The sequence below is a fragment of the Chaetodon auriga genome, chromosome 14 (genome assembly GCF_051107435.1).
Source record: "Chaetodon auriga isolate fChaAug3 chromosome 14, fChaAug3.hap1, whole genome shotgun sequence".
Taxonomy (NCBI): Eukaryota; Metazoa; Chordata; class Actinopteri; order Chaetodontiformes; family Chaetodontidae; genus Chaetodon; species Chaetodon auriga.
In genome coordinates, this window is record NC_135087.1 from 8,031,375 (window position 1) to 8,049,068 (window position 17,694).

Genomic DNA, 17,694 nt, shown 5'->3' on the forward strand with positions numbered 1-17,694 from the left:
TTTACTGTCTCAATCAGTTCGAGACCTCAGCTGATGAAATATCATCATACTATATGAGGTAGTTCAGGTGGGTTGTGCCATGTCTTTACCCCAAAGAGTAACCACGTGGGTAATTTCACTGCTTTGATTGATCACATAAATCCAGAGGACGAAGCAGAGAAAGTTGGGATGTTTCCTCCAGTCCACAGGGAAGATTTCGAGAAACCAAAATCCTTTGTGAGCCCGCTTTTAGCGCGCCGTTTGAGCGGAAAGACGCGCCCCCCCGTGCGTAAAAAGGCAGGACAAGTGGGACGCAGCTCCGCGACGCGTCTCCTCCTGCTCACCTGAAACAGCGCAGTGCGCAGACAGACAGACAGGCGGACGGACAGGCAGGTACACAGAGGAGTGGAGCCGGAAGAACAAGCAGGTCGACTTGTGCTAGCAGTTTTTCCATAGTAACTCCAGGCGGTTCCTAGATTACAGCTCTGTCCCTCTGCTTTTTTTTTTTCTTTAACTCGGTTTATTTATGAAAGTGAAGCGGCATCGGAGGAAACATGACAGAGCAAGGAAAGAAGCTGATTTTAATCGTGGTGGATATTCTTTGTGTGACTGTTGGTGAGTGACTACCTTTACTCTCCCCTCCTCATGACAATATGGCTGAAAATCTGATCAGGTTCAGGCTGCACTGCTCATCTGCGGTGCGTTAACGCGCGAGTTTGTGCGGCCGAATCAGAAACATGACTCCAAAATGACAAAAGTTTCTGTTGAAACGTTTGCACAGTGACGCGTGGGATTACCCAATACCGCACACACACGACACACGCACACGCACGCACAGACACAAACAAAGCACGTTTTATATATCTATCACAGATAACCCACTTGTTGCTTCATGGGTCTTTGAGCAAGACTAGAAGTTCCTGACACCTGTTTATAAATCTGCAGTCTAAAAACGTATCGTGCACATTATTCTGTTGCATAAACATGCGCAGTAAACACCTTGATTGGCAGTGATTTTACCCTCAACAGTGCAATGAAACACTGCAAGTCATCCTTGGTCTCTATCTTGTTCAAACAGGCCAAACAGAGTCTTTCTCAACAAAGAATGCTGCAGGGACTTTTTTTTTTTTTTTTCCAGCTGTAACTGATGATTTCTTCCCTGAAATCATTTGACAGAGAATAGGACACCTCCTATCTAATCTCACTATCTGGCTTTTAAAGTGCTGATCTGCTGAGGTGACCAGTTTGAATTCATGGAGTTCAGACATCGTGGTCGTGTGGAAGTAACCACAAAGTGCAGTTTGCCTCTGTGTGTGTGTCTCTTTTGTCTCTTTGATGAATAATTTCCAGCCTCTGTGAATACATTCATGCTTTCTGCATATTTTTCTTCCTGCCCCCTGTGGCCCTTCTCTTTTTTAATCTTTGGGTTAGGAGGAAGAGCAAAGTTCGTTCTCAATGAATCTCTCTTTCTGTGACAGTTAAAATCCTGTTTTGGAAACAGGGGGGGCAGGTGTGTGTGTGTGTGTGTGTGTGTGTGTGTGTGTGTGTGTGTGTGTGTGTGTGTTGAGAGTGGTCTCTGCTGTGTGTATACTGTACAGGGAACAAAACGACTTGTCACGACTTGCTCTGTGCTCCGGGGACTGCAGGAAGCCATTAACAGAATTGACATCTTCCAGCTGTTCGTGTCACATCTGCAGACGTTTCTGTCACCATGAGGCCGACAGAGGCTGCAGCTGAGATGATGAACGACGGGAGGAATCAGGGGCGCTCATCTCTCACTGAGTTTGTTTTCTGTGGATGTTTTTTAGGGTTGAGTTACGGGGTTAAACTGGAGCTGCAGTGGAATCTCTGTGTGTGTGTGTGTGTGTGTGTGTGTGTGTGTGTGTGTGTGTGTGTGTGTGTGTGTGTGTGTGAGAGAGAGAGAGAGTGTGCGTCCAGTTGTGGACCCATCTGGTGACTGACAGGGAGGAATGATAATGACCGCTCTGCTGTTCAACCCCCTCCACACTCAAAATGTTCCTGTGCTCACACATGACGAGTCGGCTGTCAACGCCCTGCGTGTCCATTCTGAGGACGACAGAAGTCTCGAGCTTTAGCCAGTGGTGGACATTTATTCAGTTCCTACTTCTTAAATCCTGTCTTTAAGGACTAATTTGAAGTGCTTGTACTGCACTTGGGTCTTTTCATGCTAGTTTCTACCTCTACTATAATATTGCATTTTGTGCTTTACTTACTTTAGTAGACACAAACATTTCACAGTTCCAGCTTCACACCTGTGAGGATTTGCTGCTTTTTCTCATGTTTTAATGATTTTAGTCTATTTTGAAGTCTGGACTTGGACTTTGGACTCTTTGTGAAGGTGTCACTATGGGCATTTCTCACCATTTTCAGAAGTTTTACAAACCAACTAATTAATTAATGGAGCAGCAGCACATTAATCCATAATGAAAACAATAATTAGTTGAAGTTTTTTACAAAATAGTTAATATTATCACCACAAAAGTAAAATCCTGCTTTTACATTAACATTATATGATAGTATAACAGTCACAGGAGACATTTATCTGCTTTTACTTTTACTACTTTAAATACATTTTCCTGATCATCCTTGCCTAGTATTACTTAAGTAATATTTTCAATGCAGGGTTTTTACTTGTACAAGTGTAGTATTTGTACTTTACTTCCTCCATCGCTGGCTTTAGGGATGAGCTCAAAGACAACATCTTGCTGGGAATGAGTGTGATATGAAGGTGAAGACAGATAAGGATTTCGTGGACATGCTGATTAGCTGATTTCATTAAAAAACTGGGACACTCAGTGACCTCCTCCAGTAGGCCACTCCTCTACCTGCAAGTGAAACCACTGCATATACGTCCACAGCTATTAGAATAATGTCAAAATACGGCTGTGCCTCGCTGAAGCTTTTGACAGGTTCGTCCTCGGCTCCTGCTACACTCGTCCACCGAGTTATATGAAAATGAGGCCAGCAGTTTTAGTAATGAGTCAAGTTTTTCCCGGTTGGCCGAGGACGTACTGCGACTTTCCTTCTACAGATGTGATGATTAATGTCGAGTCAACTTAAGATTACTCAGTCAACCATTTCTTTGGCTGACTAAGCTTGAGGTTCGGCTATTCAGCATGTCACAATCCTGGTGTATCGGGTGTGTGAAAGTGTGTGTGTGTGTGTGTGTGAGAGAGAGACCTGCAGGATTTTTGTCAGAGGTGTGAGTTAATCATCGGCCTTTAAAAAGTGAAACCATTAGTTTTAAGATTGGTGCTCTGAATCATCTTGTATGAGTCGTGAGACGTGGGCGTTTTTTATAGATGAAACTACCAGATGAAAACCAGCACTGATAACCTCAAATATTGTGGTGTTTTTTAATAAAGAAATACATGTCAATAGGAATAATATAACAATATAACATAGAGATCACTATCTGTGCTTAAGGAAACACTATAAAGATGATTGATAGTGTGAATGTGTTCAGACTAGAGCTGCAACAAGTGGCCCATTAATCAATCGGAAAATAATTAATCTGCAACTATTTTGTCGACTGATTTGTTTTCCAGCACTAATGTCACATTTTTGCTGGTTTCAGCTTGTCAAATGTGAAAATTTGCTGCGTTTACTATAATTTAGAGAAGTAAAAGCTGCAAATCTGAACATTTGAGATGCTGAAGCTCCCTCGTATTTGGCAGTTTTGCTTGAAAATAAAAGTGTAAAATCCGTTTCTCGATATTCCAAAGCCCAAACGAACCTCGTGTCACAATATTGATGTTATATATTGTTTTATTTCCCTGCTCTCGTGTCATTTTTATCACGAGGCCTTACGGCTTTGCCTCCGTTTGCATTAGTTTTCACAGCCAGGTTTGTGATAGCAGGCGTATCTCTGTACAAACTAACACTTCATCTCCGTGTCTGATTTTTAATTTCCTTCTTTTAATCACTGTATCTTCCTTTCTCCTCTCCCTCAGTTGGTTGCTGTTTGTTTTCATCTCGAGGACATTAATCTGCTGTGATCTGTGTGTATGTGTGTGTGCAGGCTTAACATGCAGGTTTGATTCCCCCTCATTTAGAGAGGTTGTGTAGTGCATGTGTGTGTGTCCATGTGTGTGTGTGAGATATGACAGGAATGTGCTGAGTGTGTAGATTGTAACCGATCTGTGATTCTGCTCAGTGTTTTATTTCTCTCTCTTCCTCTCTGCCGTCAAACCTCCATCCTGCCATTATTTGTTACCTCTACACACAGTAGGTACAACACAGCTTGTAAGAGTACACACACACACACACACACACACGAGTACTGCACATCCATATCTCACTGTGACACAGACAGATGCTGCCCGGTCCGTCGTTACACTGTCCGTCATGAAATTCAGGCCACAGTTACGTTTCACACCTCCGTGAAATGACAAGATTATTATTAAAAATGAACTTTTATGAGAACCAGCTCTTTTTCTTTGACTTTTTCCCTCAGTCTCCATCTTTCATTTTCTAAGGCGATAAGCGAGTAAAATCAGGCTTTTTTGACACTGATGGTGTCATTTAATGTTTCCTGCTTAAAGGGACGGATGTTTTGGGAAATAGGCTTTTTTGTTTTCTTTATGGAGAGTTAGATGAGAAGATCAGTCATCCAGTTAGCTTAGCTTAGTATAGACTGGAAACGGCTAACCTAGCTAGAAGTCCACCGATTAAGATGTTTTACAAACTCTGGTTATTGTCAGATATATCTTCGTTGTATCGGCCTTTTAAAATCCACTATCTCAACCTAGCTCTGTCTGAAGGTAACAAAATCCGCCTCTCAGCGCCTCTAAAGCTCACTAAATAACACATCTAAAAACCACAGACTGAAAACAACACGTGGCTTTTCAGCGGGTTTGGCTGCGGCCAAGATGGCAGCTGATTAACCAGCACGAAGGAAACAGTCTGTCACATAAACCCTAGATCAAATAAAAGAGAGAGGTGTTGATTAGTGAGCTTTAGAGGTGCTGGTGAGAAGGTTTTGCTTGCTTTAGACAGCACCAGACTCGCTGTTTCCCCCTGTTTCTAGTCTTTGTGCTATGCTAAGCTAAGCTAAGCTAACCATCTCCTGACTGTTTATATTCAGAGGAGCAGTATAGGCAAGAATGTGCACATTTTCCAAACACAAAACAAAGGAAAAAAACCTCTTCCAGCTTTGGAACAAACTATTCGTTCAAGCTGTTTAGAAAAACCATCTGTTCTCCTCTGTGCTCCTCACAAAGAGTCCATGTGAACTCACTGCTTTCAGCTTCGACACTGTTTTAAACACAGTTTGTCTCCGTTTTAATGGTGTTTGTACATTAACAGACGCCAAAGAGCTGAAGTGTTTCCGGCTGCCCGTCAGCAAGACCGAGCCCAGCTGCTGCTGCACGTTTCAGCTACACAGAGGCCACGAGGATGGGTTCACCATCGCTGCTGAATGACTCGTTACGACTCTCGCAAGTCCTTTTTATTTCGGCTCAGGTAGAATTTCACTTTCATCTGCAGCGTTCATTATCTGATCTGCGCCTCTGCAGCAGGGCGGAGGGATCCATGTAATGTATAATGTATTGGTTTGGTGTCAGGAGCCAAACTCCTGCTAGCTAAACTTGAAAGCAAATACCAGTCGTTCTGAAAGTTCATGTCAGTCAGGAGATCTCAGGCGGGTCAGCAGCTACTTTGTGAGCTTGAACAAACTTCAGCAATAACACGTGCAAATAACACAATCCTCACCGTATCCACTTCAAAGCTTCAGGCCTTCTAACATTGAGCAGTTATGTTTATTCACCTGATATTAGTTTTTTAGCCGTTTTATTTTCTGAATTATAAAACTACTGCGTGTGTTGACAGCAACTTAAAGCATTTTGTTAAAGATTTCTGGCTACGGCAGCATGTTGGTGCAGGACAAAGAGGACTGAGAGAGTGAGAGGGAAGGATGAGACTCGTGTCAGATTATTTCATGTTTGTCCTGTAAATTTGTAGCTCCTGTTGGATGCAAAGGTCTATAGAAAGTCAGGAAACGGCAAAATAGGCGTCACAAGTTTGACGTCTTTTACCAAAGTGACAGTTCAAGCCAAAAAATATTCAACTTGCTTTCATAGAAGACTGAAAAACTAGAAATATTAAGATTTCAGAATCTGGAAAAAGAGATTTTACACCGTTTTCTGCTTGAAAAAAAAAACAAATCAATGATCAACAAATGACTTCATGGACTCTTGATTTCAGCTCTTGATGTGCAGAATGACTGGCAGTGGGCACTCAATATGTTTTTTTTTGTTGAGGTGAGAATCGGCATGAGGAAATGAAAGTGTGTCGTTATGAAAACGGCTCCACTCTCCTCACAAGCTTCAGCCTTAAACTGAAGTTTAGTGACAGAGCTGATGAGGTGACCGACAGCAGCTGTTGTTGTTTCTCCCTGCGCAGTGTTATTTATGTGCCACTTTAACATTTTGCTGACATCTTTGAGACACTCGTCCAACTGTTTTAGTGACAGTCACATGCAGTATCTGCTTCTGCCAAATGTGTGTCAAAGTCAAGTGTTGACTTCTGCTCCCTGACATTCCCGTGTGAGAATGAACGATAGATGCTGAAGACAAAGTGCGTGCGTGCGGTTGGTTGGTTTCAGGTCTTTTCTGTACCGTCGTGGTCGCATGAGGAAGAACTCTTTCTGTTTTCTGCCTTCGATTAAAGGTCACAGACACTCTTCAGTGTTCCTTTGCTCACTTCAGTGAGGTATGAGCTTCAAAGGTCTTCAGGATGGATTGTTTTAATTATACACTGCCTGTACATGATGCAAACTAGAGAGGCTTCAGAGAGAGCATACCTCCACCAGACGATCGCGCAGGCCCTTTAAAATGTACATCAGTGATAGAAAGTGTTGACAAATGTAAAACCAGCACAAAGTGAAGGATAAACATGAGGCCAGATTCGCTCTCATTCAAGCGCAGCACTTTAATGAGAAACAGGAAATTTTGGAAAAATGACTCACAATGTTGAGAAACCTTTTTTTTTTGTTCTCAAATGACAACATCTGGATTCACACCAACAATTTAGCTGAAATCTGGGTTTCAACACATTTGACGCAAGCTCAAATACTGCTAATTAAAAAGCCAACACATGAATCAGAAACATAATCTCCTCAGTCAGGCAGTTCAGTCGTTCTGAGGTGCAATTCAACACAAAGAACATGGTACTGTTTAACCCCTCCAGACCCACCGTACATTATAATGAGCCTCACATAAATGGTGGTCTCAGGCGGTGACATTGTATGAAAAGGTGACATTTCACCTGCTTCTGTCAAATTGCATATTTCTTCACTCTAGAGAACAAATTCATTATTTTAATTATTCCCAAACTGACCAGCTCCATCTCAGTGGACCCACTCTGCTCAGCAGCAAACAGCAGACAGACACAGGTAGCGACGAGCCTCGTTTAGCAGCTGAAGACCCAGATATTTCCCTCAGGAGTCGGTGGAGACCAAAACGGAGCTGAAAGGAGAGTGAAGGATAAAGTAACGTACATATGGATAATTGCAAAAGATGTAACCCATCCATTAATCGTGTTAAATTCAGTGTAGTTTCCAAACAAGGACATTATACATATAAAACACATATGAACATCGGAAACAACAGTATAGTATTTCCTATAATCACATTAGTGTCAAGCCTGACTGTGCTGCAAACGCTTTGTGATACATTGGTTACAAGAAACCCTCACAGAGACATACCTTTGCCTTTACCATGGACATAAAGTCATGTATATTTGCATGTTAGGACAGTTTGATCCAGATAAAAGCAGCTGCAGGCTTGTGCACAGGTAACACATACAGTACATGGTTTGAAAAAAACACCAGTGGGGAAAATCCAAAACATCAGATGACAGGACATAAAAATGTGAGTTTTGACTCTTCAGGTCTGAAGAGGTTAAAGTAGTGACGCTCAACCTTTTCATACGAAAAAGGTTTTGCCTCTCCAAAGCAGAAAAACACCAAGATAAAGCTTTTTTTTTTTTTTTTTTTAAATCATCCGGTGTCATGTAGGGCTTTTCCAGGAAAAATCCCCGGCCTCACGAATAATGAGCTTTCCTTCCAACAACAGTTTTCCTGGATTTAGTAGAAGATTAACCCCCAAAAACGATGAACAATGACGGCCGTTACAGGCAGACCATAAACAGCAGAAATCCCACAGCGGTGAAGATATGCAAATAAACCAAAGAGGAAACTTCACAAATTAGATAAGAGCTGTCTGAGCGCCTCAGTGTGAATCGCTGTCAGGGTCACCAAGCAGACGCTGAAACCTCACAGCGCTCTGCTGATGTTTTACATGCACACCTCAAACAAATGTCCACCTCCATCTAACGGCGTTACCTGTTTCTGTTTCCCATCAATGTCTCAGTGCTTCGTGGGCCTCTGCCGCTCATCTTCAGGCCTGAATAACAGGAACACTTCCCACTTCCCGCTGGGTCAGAGGTCAAGGGGAAGTTGTACTTGTGTCCGATCCCAAATTCCATCATGTTTATTTTCTCAAAGTGGAATCGGGGGTTCGCTCTCGCCAGAAGAGATTGTGAAAGCGTAAAACAATACTTTCCCCTCTTCCTTTTTTTATCTCTCCGCTGGACGTTCTGTTTCTGAAGACAAAAACTCAGCAGAGGCTTTATGTGTATGTGTGTGAGTGTGAGTGTGTGTCTTTTTCAAGAGAGTTTGGGGCTGGTTTCCACATTGTTTGCAGCCATACAAGTTTATCGAGAAAGTGAAAAAGGGAGGGAAAAAACTCAACAGCTACATGTAAAATGTCAGAGCAGGATGAGACAAGCTGTTACAGTTACGCCAAAGAACATATTTTTTCAGTACTCAAATGCTTTATTGTAGTAAAAGTAACAGTAAAATGTAGTCAGGAAAGTACAGATGGTGCAGGAGACGATAGTTTAGTTTCATCTTGAGGCAAAAACCTCCAGTTTTGGGAATTTTCAGATCCGTTAAAGAAGGAAAGGATCTGAGGAGCGACAGGGAGGAAAGAAGGAAGGAAGGAAGGAAGGAAGGAAGCAGGAAAGAAAGAAAGTTTGAGAACTTTCTCTAAAAATCTGTGTCAACTGCTTCTTCTCTTGAAGCTGCAATAAAGCTGTTTTTAAGAGTTACAAGTTGAGGTTTTAGGGATTACAAGACTTCAACCTGCAAAGCAACAACTAACTGACAGCTGTTAGCCTGAGCTAAAGTGCTATGTTCAAGTACTTCAAAACTGTATTTGAGGGAATAGTTTTTGGAAATAAACGTACTTTCTGTCTTTCTCAGAGGTGATCAATGTGACTCTTGCGTTTAGTTGTGGTGGTCATGTTTTCTTTGTTTCCTCTGCACAGAAAGCGTAAAGTAAAAACCACGTCTTGTGGAAGTTACGCGCTGTAACTGTTTCTAACGTGCAGGTTACAGGTTAAACAAAGAAGACTTCTGCTGCGCTGACATCACGTACGATGAACAACACATCCAACATGTGCTCAACATCACGATGTGCCATATTGTTCACGATAACAGCAGTTTAACTTTTAATCATTAAAAAAATTCAGTAGTTTCCTCCACAACACTGCGTCACATACGAAGATTTGACCAAACCATGAACTTATTTAAAAAATATATTCTGCCCTGCAAACTTAAACCTGATGCTCAGACATGAAGGGAGACTTGGCTGCTGTCCACCATCGCCTGCTATGTTGTTGTCATCACTTCTGCATTGTATTGTGGGATATTTATGCTAGCATAGTGCCCAGTGCACGCATACCGTAATGTTTCCCCATAAATAGTGTGCACATATTTACCAAAATGTCAAACTTTCTCTTTAGGTGCAGTAAATGAGTAAATACTGGTGAGCTCTGTTCATTTTCTTACCACAAGACATGAAAAAAACAGGATGAATTAATGTCACAAACACAAAATTTCATACTTTGATACAAGACTAGTGTAAAAAAAAATGATACTGAATACCTCTTTAGATAAATAAAATAGGACATTTTTACACATTTGTAATAAAATTAGCAGCAGTGTTTGAGGACCAGTTAAATTTCTTCCCTGCTGTTTCACCCGTGCAGCCGTGAGTTGAAAATCTGATTAAAGATCTGTTCTTTTATAGCTTCCGCACGTTCAATATGAATCATTTTAAAAGTGTGGATTTGAAAAGTACTTAAGTATCAATATGTTAGATGACCTTAACATAAATATACTAAAAAACTACTCATACACAGTACATGGAACTCTTAAAGTGAAAATACTCTGATCTTGCAGTCAAATTCTTTCTTGTAAAAAAAGTTCTTCTGGAAGGAAAGAGGTGTTTTGAGTAAATTTGGGGAGTGAACCTCTCTCGCCTCAACTCGACCCAGCCTCTGGGAGGGGAGGCCGCCCCACCAGCGCAGGCCTACGAAAACATACCAGGCCTTCTGGAATAATAGAGCAGATAAAAACAGTCAGTCCCACTCAGATAATAGGAGCTCTCCATGGGCTCGGCTCCCAGAGGCTGCTGGAGCATGTGTGATACGGAGGGGAATTGACTTCCTCACTCATTCTGTTGTTAAATAAGCTTAGCAGTGGTTACCGTATGCGTGTGTGTGTGTGTGTGTTTGTCTATGTGTGTGTTTTGAAGGCCATTGCCCAACTCGGTCCACTGACATCTCCGCCCTGGCAGCGTGTAGCCACCAGAGACTTGTGTCAAACGAGCAGCCTCTTATCTAAATGTTATGCTTGCACCCTGCAGAGTAAACAATGGTTGGCCCTCACTTCAAAGACGAGCTGAGAGCACGCTTGACCTGCTGGAATAATGAACTCCGAGATGTGAAGAGCAGAGGGACGGCTTCCCTTGCATGGAAATGCGTTCTCTTTAATGAGGAAATTGCTTGTCATCAAGGGTCATTAGTGGCGCTAGCGTGTGTTTATGTGTGTGTGTTTGTTAGGTGGCGTGTAGAGAGATAAACTGGCTGGTGGGGCAGAGAGCAACACACAGTCTGTACACTGTAACACAGACAGCTGTGTATGATACAATGCATTTCATGGGGTTTCTGTTGTTTTTGCCTCTTTTGTGTTGCTTATATTGAAAGATAGAAGATAGAAAGAGAACTCCTATACAGAGCAACACACCTGTAAATGTGATATGCACAAACATGAAATTCTGAGCAGCTACGATCAATAATTTTGTAGTATTAGTGTATCGATAACGTGAAAACAATGTGAAGGGGGGTAACTCACTTTGACTTACGGTTGGGCAATCGTCACATAGACACAGTTAGCAACTAGCTGGTTAACATAGAGGAACCTTTGGCAGCTAAAGAGCTACATATTTCCCTCAGGAAGAGCAGGAAGGTAGAGACCAAAAACAGAGCAAAAAGGTCTTAAAAGGTGATATGTCAGCTTGTTTCTGTTGTCCCCAAGTGCCAAAAAAGCAGCTGTTGCTGCTTTCTTTTATGCAAGACAGCCCTCACCTTTTGTTTTATTGTCTTTCCTTCCTAACCTCCTCCTTCGAGTTGACCTGCATTCACCAAAGCAAAGTTCATTCATACTGACGAGTGTTGTGCATTTATATTCCCGTGTGTAGACGGAAGCGCTGGCTGTAAATGTTCACACCTGACAGGCCGCAGCGTGCATGACCTCAGACTTAATTCGCACTCTTGACCAGCTGACATCATGTTGGAATTACCTTCCCAAAATTGCCTGTCTGGAGCGTGTTTTCCTTTCTGTGTTTGTGTGTCTTCATGTGGTTTCATTCAGTGCTGCCTGTCAGAGCGACCGTCACACACTCTGCAGGAAGGAAGCAATCTGTTAGCGGAGAGCCGCTCTTATGGCATTGCCCAGTTAATACACAGCTCCCGCTTGCGAAAACAAACCCCGTCCATTCCCCGCTCTTCTTTTCTGCAGCGGCTCGGCGAGCAGCTCTTGAAAACAGGAAAACTATTTAAGAGTTGTAGTCTGGAGGGTCCGTGACATCAGCCCTGGAGATTGGACTATTGTCCCGGCTCAGATTTAAGAGGCAGGTTTATGTGCTTCTGCTGCTGCGGTGCCAGGCTGAACTCTGACTCTTTTGTTTGCACTTGCAGAGAAACTGTTAAACCAGGTTTTTCTGTCTGTCGTGCACATGGAAACTACAAATACAAGCATGTTCTGGAGCCCTTTTTATCAGTCAGGGGTGTGTGTACCAGTCTGTTTGTGATACAGGAGTGTGTGTCCTCCTTCAGTCCTCAGCTCCCAGGCCCTTCTCTGTGTAAAGGCTGCCCTGATGTCAAAGGTCACCGTTGTCCTGTCCCACGCTCGTCCACAGAGGGTGACTGTGACCTGCAGAGGTTGCCACTGGTTGCCACTGAGCTCCAACGATGACAAATTCATGTACTTGGCAGAGTCGGGCCGTCTGCCCAAAGCCAAAACACGAGTCCATCAGTGTGTTCTTAGCTGTTTCCTGAGCTGCACCTCACTGTGTCGCGGCTGAAGGGTCGAAGCTGCTGTCAGGATGGACCTCCAGCTCTCAACAATGCAGCGCGGCTCGCAAAGACTGCAGTATTACTGCTGCAGTGTCTCTCTTCCAGTACTGACATTGATCACACTGACACAATTCTCATCCACCATTATGTGTATTAAGTGCTGTTGTTTGCAGATGCACATTTTACCGCATCATTTTCTGTTTGCTTGTGCTTTGAGTAGTATTGGAACTCAGATCTTTTACTTAAGTAAAAGTAGGGATACCACAGCGTAGACATACTCGAGTTAGAGTTCATCAAACTAAAGTGCAAAAAGTAAAAGCGCACATGCATAATGGCCCATTTCATGTCAAACCTTTATTTTTTTTTATTTTATTTTTTTTTAACGTTTGTATTTCTGGAAAATGCTGAAAAATGTGGCTTTTAATGCATTTTCACACTTTCAACACTCGCTGCAGCTGCTTGGATGAAAATGTCTCGCTCATGTATCCCATGACTGTCTCTACCTGGAGCAGATGGAGATCCTTAACACAAACTGTCTCCTGTCTCTCTTGTTCCTCCAGCGGCTCTGCCCTCAGGCATCCTGACGCTCATGTTCAGTCCGTACCAAAGAGGAATCTACTGCGACGATAAGAGCATCAGCTATCCCTACAGGAGAGACACCATCTCCCATGGAGGCATGGCTGCCGTCACCATCACCTGCTCCATCGTCATCGTGAGTCCCAGCATCTCATTCGCCTGAGCGGTCGGTGTTTGACGCAGAGATAAAAACAAACCCTTCGTGTTGTCTCCTCTGTCCACAGATCACCACAGGAGAGGCCTACCTCGTTCACACAAAGCGTCTGCACTCCAACTCCCAGTTCAACCAGTACCTGTCAGCCCTTTACAAGGTGGTGGGAACCTTCCTGTTCGGAGGAGCCGTCAGCCAATCGCTGACCGACCTGGCCAAGTTCACTATAGGTCGTCCCCGTCCGAACTTCTTAGCCGTGTGCGCCCCGGTCAGCTGTAACGGATACATGCTGCAGATCAACTGCACCGGGAACTCTCGCAATGTGACTGAATCCAGGTACTCAACACTCACTCTGCTGTTTTAAACCCTTATTATGAGAGGAAGGTCGACTCTGTGACTTTAATGAATTCTTTTTAACCCAGAAACAAGATTCTGAAAACATTATGTGGACCTGCGCAGTGTAAGATGTTGATATTTAAGATGATACCATATTTTATTTTCATGATCATTTTAACTGTTTTATTAAAATACAGTAAACAGTCAAAACCTCCAAAATATGAACTCTGCAATCATATGAACCTCATAAAGGAGCAAATCCTCACATTTAAGGAACAGGAACCAGGATATATTCTGGATTTTTGCTTGGTAAATTACTTAAATAAGGAATTTCTTTAAAAAAAAAAAAAAAAAAAAAAAAGCTGAATCATTTCCTGTTTATTGTTTACACACTTAATTGATACGTAAGAATCGATGTTATCAGGAAATGTGATTCTCAGTAAGGACAATAAAATAGCTGATGTTTTAATTTCCTGCATTAATCATTAACATCAACCAGCTCAGAAAAGATTTCTACATTCAGAAAATTACTGTTTAATGAAGTTAATAAAATGTCGAAAATGGTGATAAATGACCTTCACTTGCTGTCAAAGTTGTTTTGAACTGAGTGATTAATAGTTCAGCTTCAAACATATTCAGTTTTGTCAGCGTGGCTCAGTTTGGATCATTGTAAAATCACATGGAATCACATCAAATTGCACGTGGACAATACTGTAAACTGATAAATGGGTTAAACTGGACTTGTTACTCTTCCTCACATCATCATCATATTCAGTGAAAATAGCAGAAAAACTGAGTGAATTCTGTCCATGAATCGTGATGTGCTACTGTTCTGCTCCTCAGGTTGTCGTTCTACTCCGGCCACTCGTCCTTCGGGATGTACAGCATGCTCTTTCTGTCGGTGAGTCGCCGCCGCCGTCGCGTGACACTTTCTGTGTGTGTGAACTGTGTGTTTACCAAAGACACCGGTGACGGGGGGGGGGGGGTCAACACAGATGCACGGCCCACACTTTTGAAAACATCATTGTTGTAACACCACACACTGTACAATGGCCGGAAGATGACAGATTCAACTGTTTAATCCCTGATCGTCAGTTTAAATACAGCGCAGCGCTGCCCTGCAGCTGAGCCTGACCTCTGACCTCTGAGAGGAGTCGGCCAACAGAAAACTTCTCCTTCAGGAGAGACAACAGTAAAATATTTCACATTAAGACGAAATAAGAAATGACGTTATTTTTTTGTAAAATGTGTAGAATTAGACATATTTGTCAAACACCTGCCACACATATTAGTTGCCGTTTTGTTAAATTATATGAACGGAAAATTTGTTGAGGCCGCAGTTGACTTTAACCACTTGGGTATGTTCTCTGTGTGCAGCTCTACGTCCAGGCCCGCATGCAGGGGAAGTGGACGCGGCTGGTCCGACCAACCATCCAGTTCTTCCTGGTGGCCTTTTCTCTGTACGTGGGCTACACCCGAGTGTCTGACTACAAACATCACTGGAGCGACGTTCTGGTGGGGCTGCTGCAGGGGGCGCTCATCGCTGTGCTCACCGTGAGTACGACTGCGTGTTTCTGTGGCTTTAGGCCAGAAAGAGACTGACTGCGATGTTGAAATAGGTTCAGGTTGCAGTTATTGTTCTTGATTGTTAGTTCTAGACTATGGAGGATGCAACAGCACAACCTAAAATCCTCTCCAGTTTATTAAAAGGAAATGAGAAACATGCACGAAGTGGTAAACAACAACTGCCTCCTTGTGACACATTTTGAGGCTTTGTACTTATTTACGTATTTTTATCTACAAATATTCGATATAAAAATGACCAAAGTTGAGTCAAAGTCTCTCTGACTAAGTGTCAACACTTAAAAATACGTCTCACAGAGGAAGCCTGCATCACAGGGCTGGAAAACATTACAGCGCGGCAGGTTTTAATTTTTTTTGATCACTCGTACGTGCATCATTTCCGAGAGCACAAAGTACAAAAAGCTTTAACAAGCTACACGTTTTACCAGTTGAATCACATCTGCGTTATAACCTGGAACAGATTTTTAAAAAACAAAACAAATAATGCATCTTTTCGAACGTAAAAGCAGAATCGGCCGCTGATCTTTCCTCCTCTCCCGCTCTTTAAGGTCCGATACGTGTCCGACTTCTTCAAGCAGCGCCCCCCTCGCTGCACGCGGCCAGACACGGCAGAGATCGAACACCTTGAGCGCAAACCGAGCCCGCAGCCGCCCGACGCGCAGCACAGAAACCACTACAGCTACTCTGGACCCGTATGAGCTCCTGACCGCAGCAGCAGCAGCAGCAGCAGCAACAGCAGCAGCAGCAGCTCTTCCTGACCCGGGCCTTCGCTCTCTAACAGCAGCTCTGTTACCAAAGGACCTGTGACTTGTACAGAAAAACACACACACAGTGCAGTAACCACTACCTGGAAATCCAGACTAAGTCGGAGACGACTTCCCAACAATTTTACAGTTCTGCTCAGATTCCCAAAACCTGTCTGAACAGAGGCTCCACCGTCTGTCTTTTAGTTAGGGTGTGTGAGAGATTGATTTCTAGTGTTGTTCTGTTTGAACGTGTGCAATTATATATATTTTTATGATGTTTTTTTTTTTCCTCAGCTCTGTGCTGTGTTTTATGAGAGAAGAGTTTCAGATTCATGGGGGGTGGGGTGGGGGGGGGGGGGGACTTTATGCTGTGAGTTAAACTGAAAAGTGAGCGAAAGGCTGAAGAAATCGGTAAATTTCAAAAACGCCGACCAAAGTTTTCTCTCTGTCCTTGGATGGAGTGACAAATGTTGGAGGCTGAACGTTTCTGTTGCTTCTCGCAGTCCAATAAGATGTTTGTTTTACCTACACTGGAGTTGATCTGTCACTTTCCTCTGCAGACGTCTCTGTATTTTACTGTCCTTAGAAGATATCCATGTGTAATGATGGACTGCTTTAACTACATACACGATGATGTATATTGCTAACATTTTTATAACTACTGTATCTAATAAATCGTGTAGCCTTTGAAGAAAGTGCCGCCGCCACTTTGCTGTGATGTTACAGTGCAACTTTTTGAGCTGGCAACATGTTTCTTCTCTTTTCTGGATGAACTTCATCTCAAAGGATGACCAAAGACAAATGGAGACACATTCACCCCATAAACCAGCTTTTTTTTTTTCAGTTTCTTTGTACCTCCAGTCCTTGTGAAACCACGCTGACATGAACTAAATACACCTTCATGGACCTCCTTCCTTCCTTCTTTATAACAACATGTGTAACCTATTGTGAAGCTGCACATACTGTAATCATTTCTCTCAGCCTGTCGGTTGTTTTGTGTACTTTTCTGCATAAATATTAGCCAGCATGTAGTCTGTGAGTGCTTACTTCCACAAGAAAGAAAAAGAAATGCAAAGGAATCCTTTTGTTGTGAAGCAAAGGGATATTTTTGCTTTTTTTTGTTTGTTTTCATTGGGCTATTTCTCTGCTGTGTTCTCGTTGAAAACAGTGCATAGCACACTGACGCAGGGTTCATGTCTGGACCTGAAGCTGACGCTAATGGATTCCTCAGTGTCAAAGGAATGGAGCTGTTAGGCCACGTAAGAGGTGGTTTGAAAAAAGAAGAGTCACGGCAAAATCTGCTTTTAAAGGATCAGTTTACCCACATTACAAAACATTTTACTCCTAGTTTTGGTTTGATTTGATTGGTCGAGTTTCAAGACATTGACCTCCATCCAAAGTACAATGGAGGTGAACGGACTCTCATTTGTGGCCTTCACAAAAATGAAAAGTTCATCTTTTTGACTGATTTGATTGGTCCAGTTTTGAGACATTGACCTCCATCCAAAGTACAATGGAGGTGAACGGACTCTCATTTGTTGTGTTTCCCGAAAATGAAAAATGAATCTTTTTGACTGATTTGATTGGTCCAGATTTGAGACATTGACCTCCATCCAAAGTACAATGGAGGTGAACGGACTCTCATTTGTGGTGCTCACGAATATGTAAAGTTCATCTTTTGACTGATTTGATTGGTCCAGTTTTGAGACATTGACCTCCATCCACAGTACAATGGAGGTGAACGGACTCTCATTTGTGGTGCTCACGAATATGTAAAGTTCATCTTTTGACTGATTTGATTGGTCCAGTTTAGAGGCATTGACCTCCACCCAAAGTAAAATGGAGGTCAACAGACTCTCATTTGTGGCGCTCATGAAA

The 17,694-nt window shown here is 42.8% G+C and overlaps 1 protein-coding gene across 1 annotated transcript; it reads left to right on the forward strand.

The window, feature by feature from the left end:
- The first annotated feature begins 294 nt into the window (after positions 1 to 294).
- Positions 295 to 16,846, forward strand: LOC143331247 (phospholipid phosphatase 2-like). Its single transcript, XM_076747931.1, has 6 exons — positions 295 to 594; positions 12,984 to 13,135; positions 13,224 to 13,486; positions 14,330 to 14,387; positions 14,864 to 15,040; positions 15,619 to 16,846. Exons 1-6 carry the CDS (start codon positions 534 to 536, stop codon positions 15,766 to 15,768), a joined length of 861 nt encoding a protein of 286 aa, XP_076604046.1. The 5' UTR covers positions 295 to 533; the 3' UTR covers positions 15,769 to 16,846.
- The last annotated feature ends 848 nt before the right edge of the window (positions 16,847 to 17,694 follow it).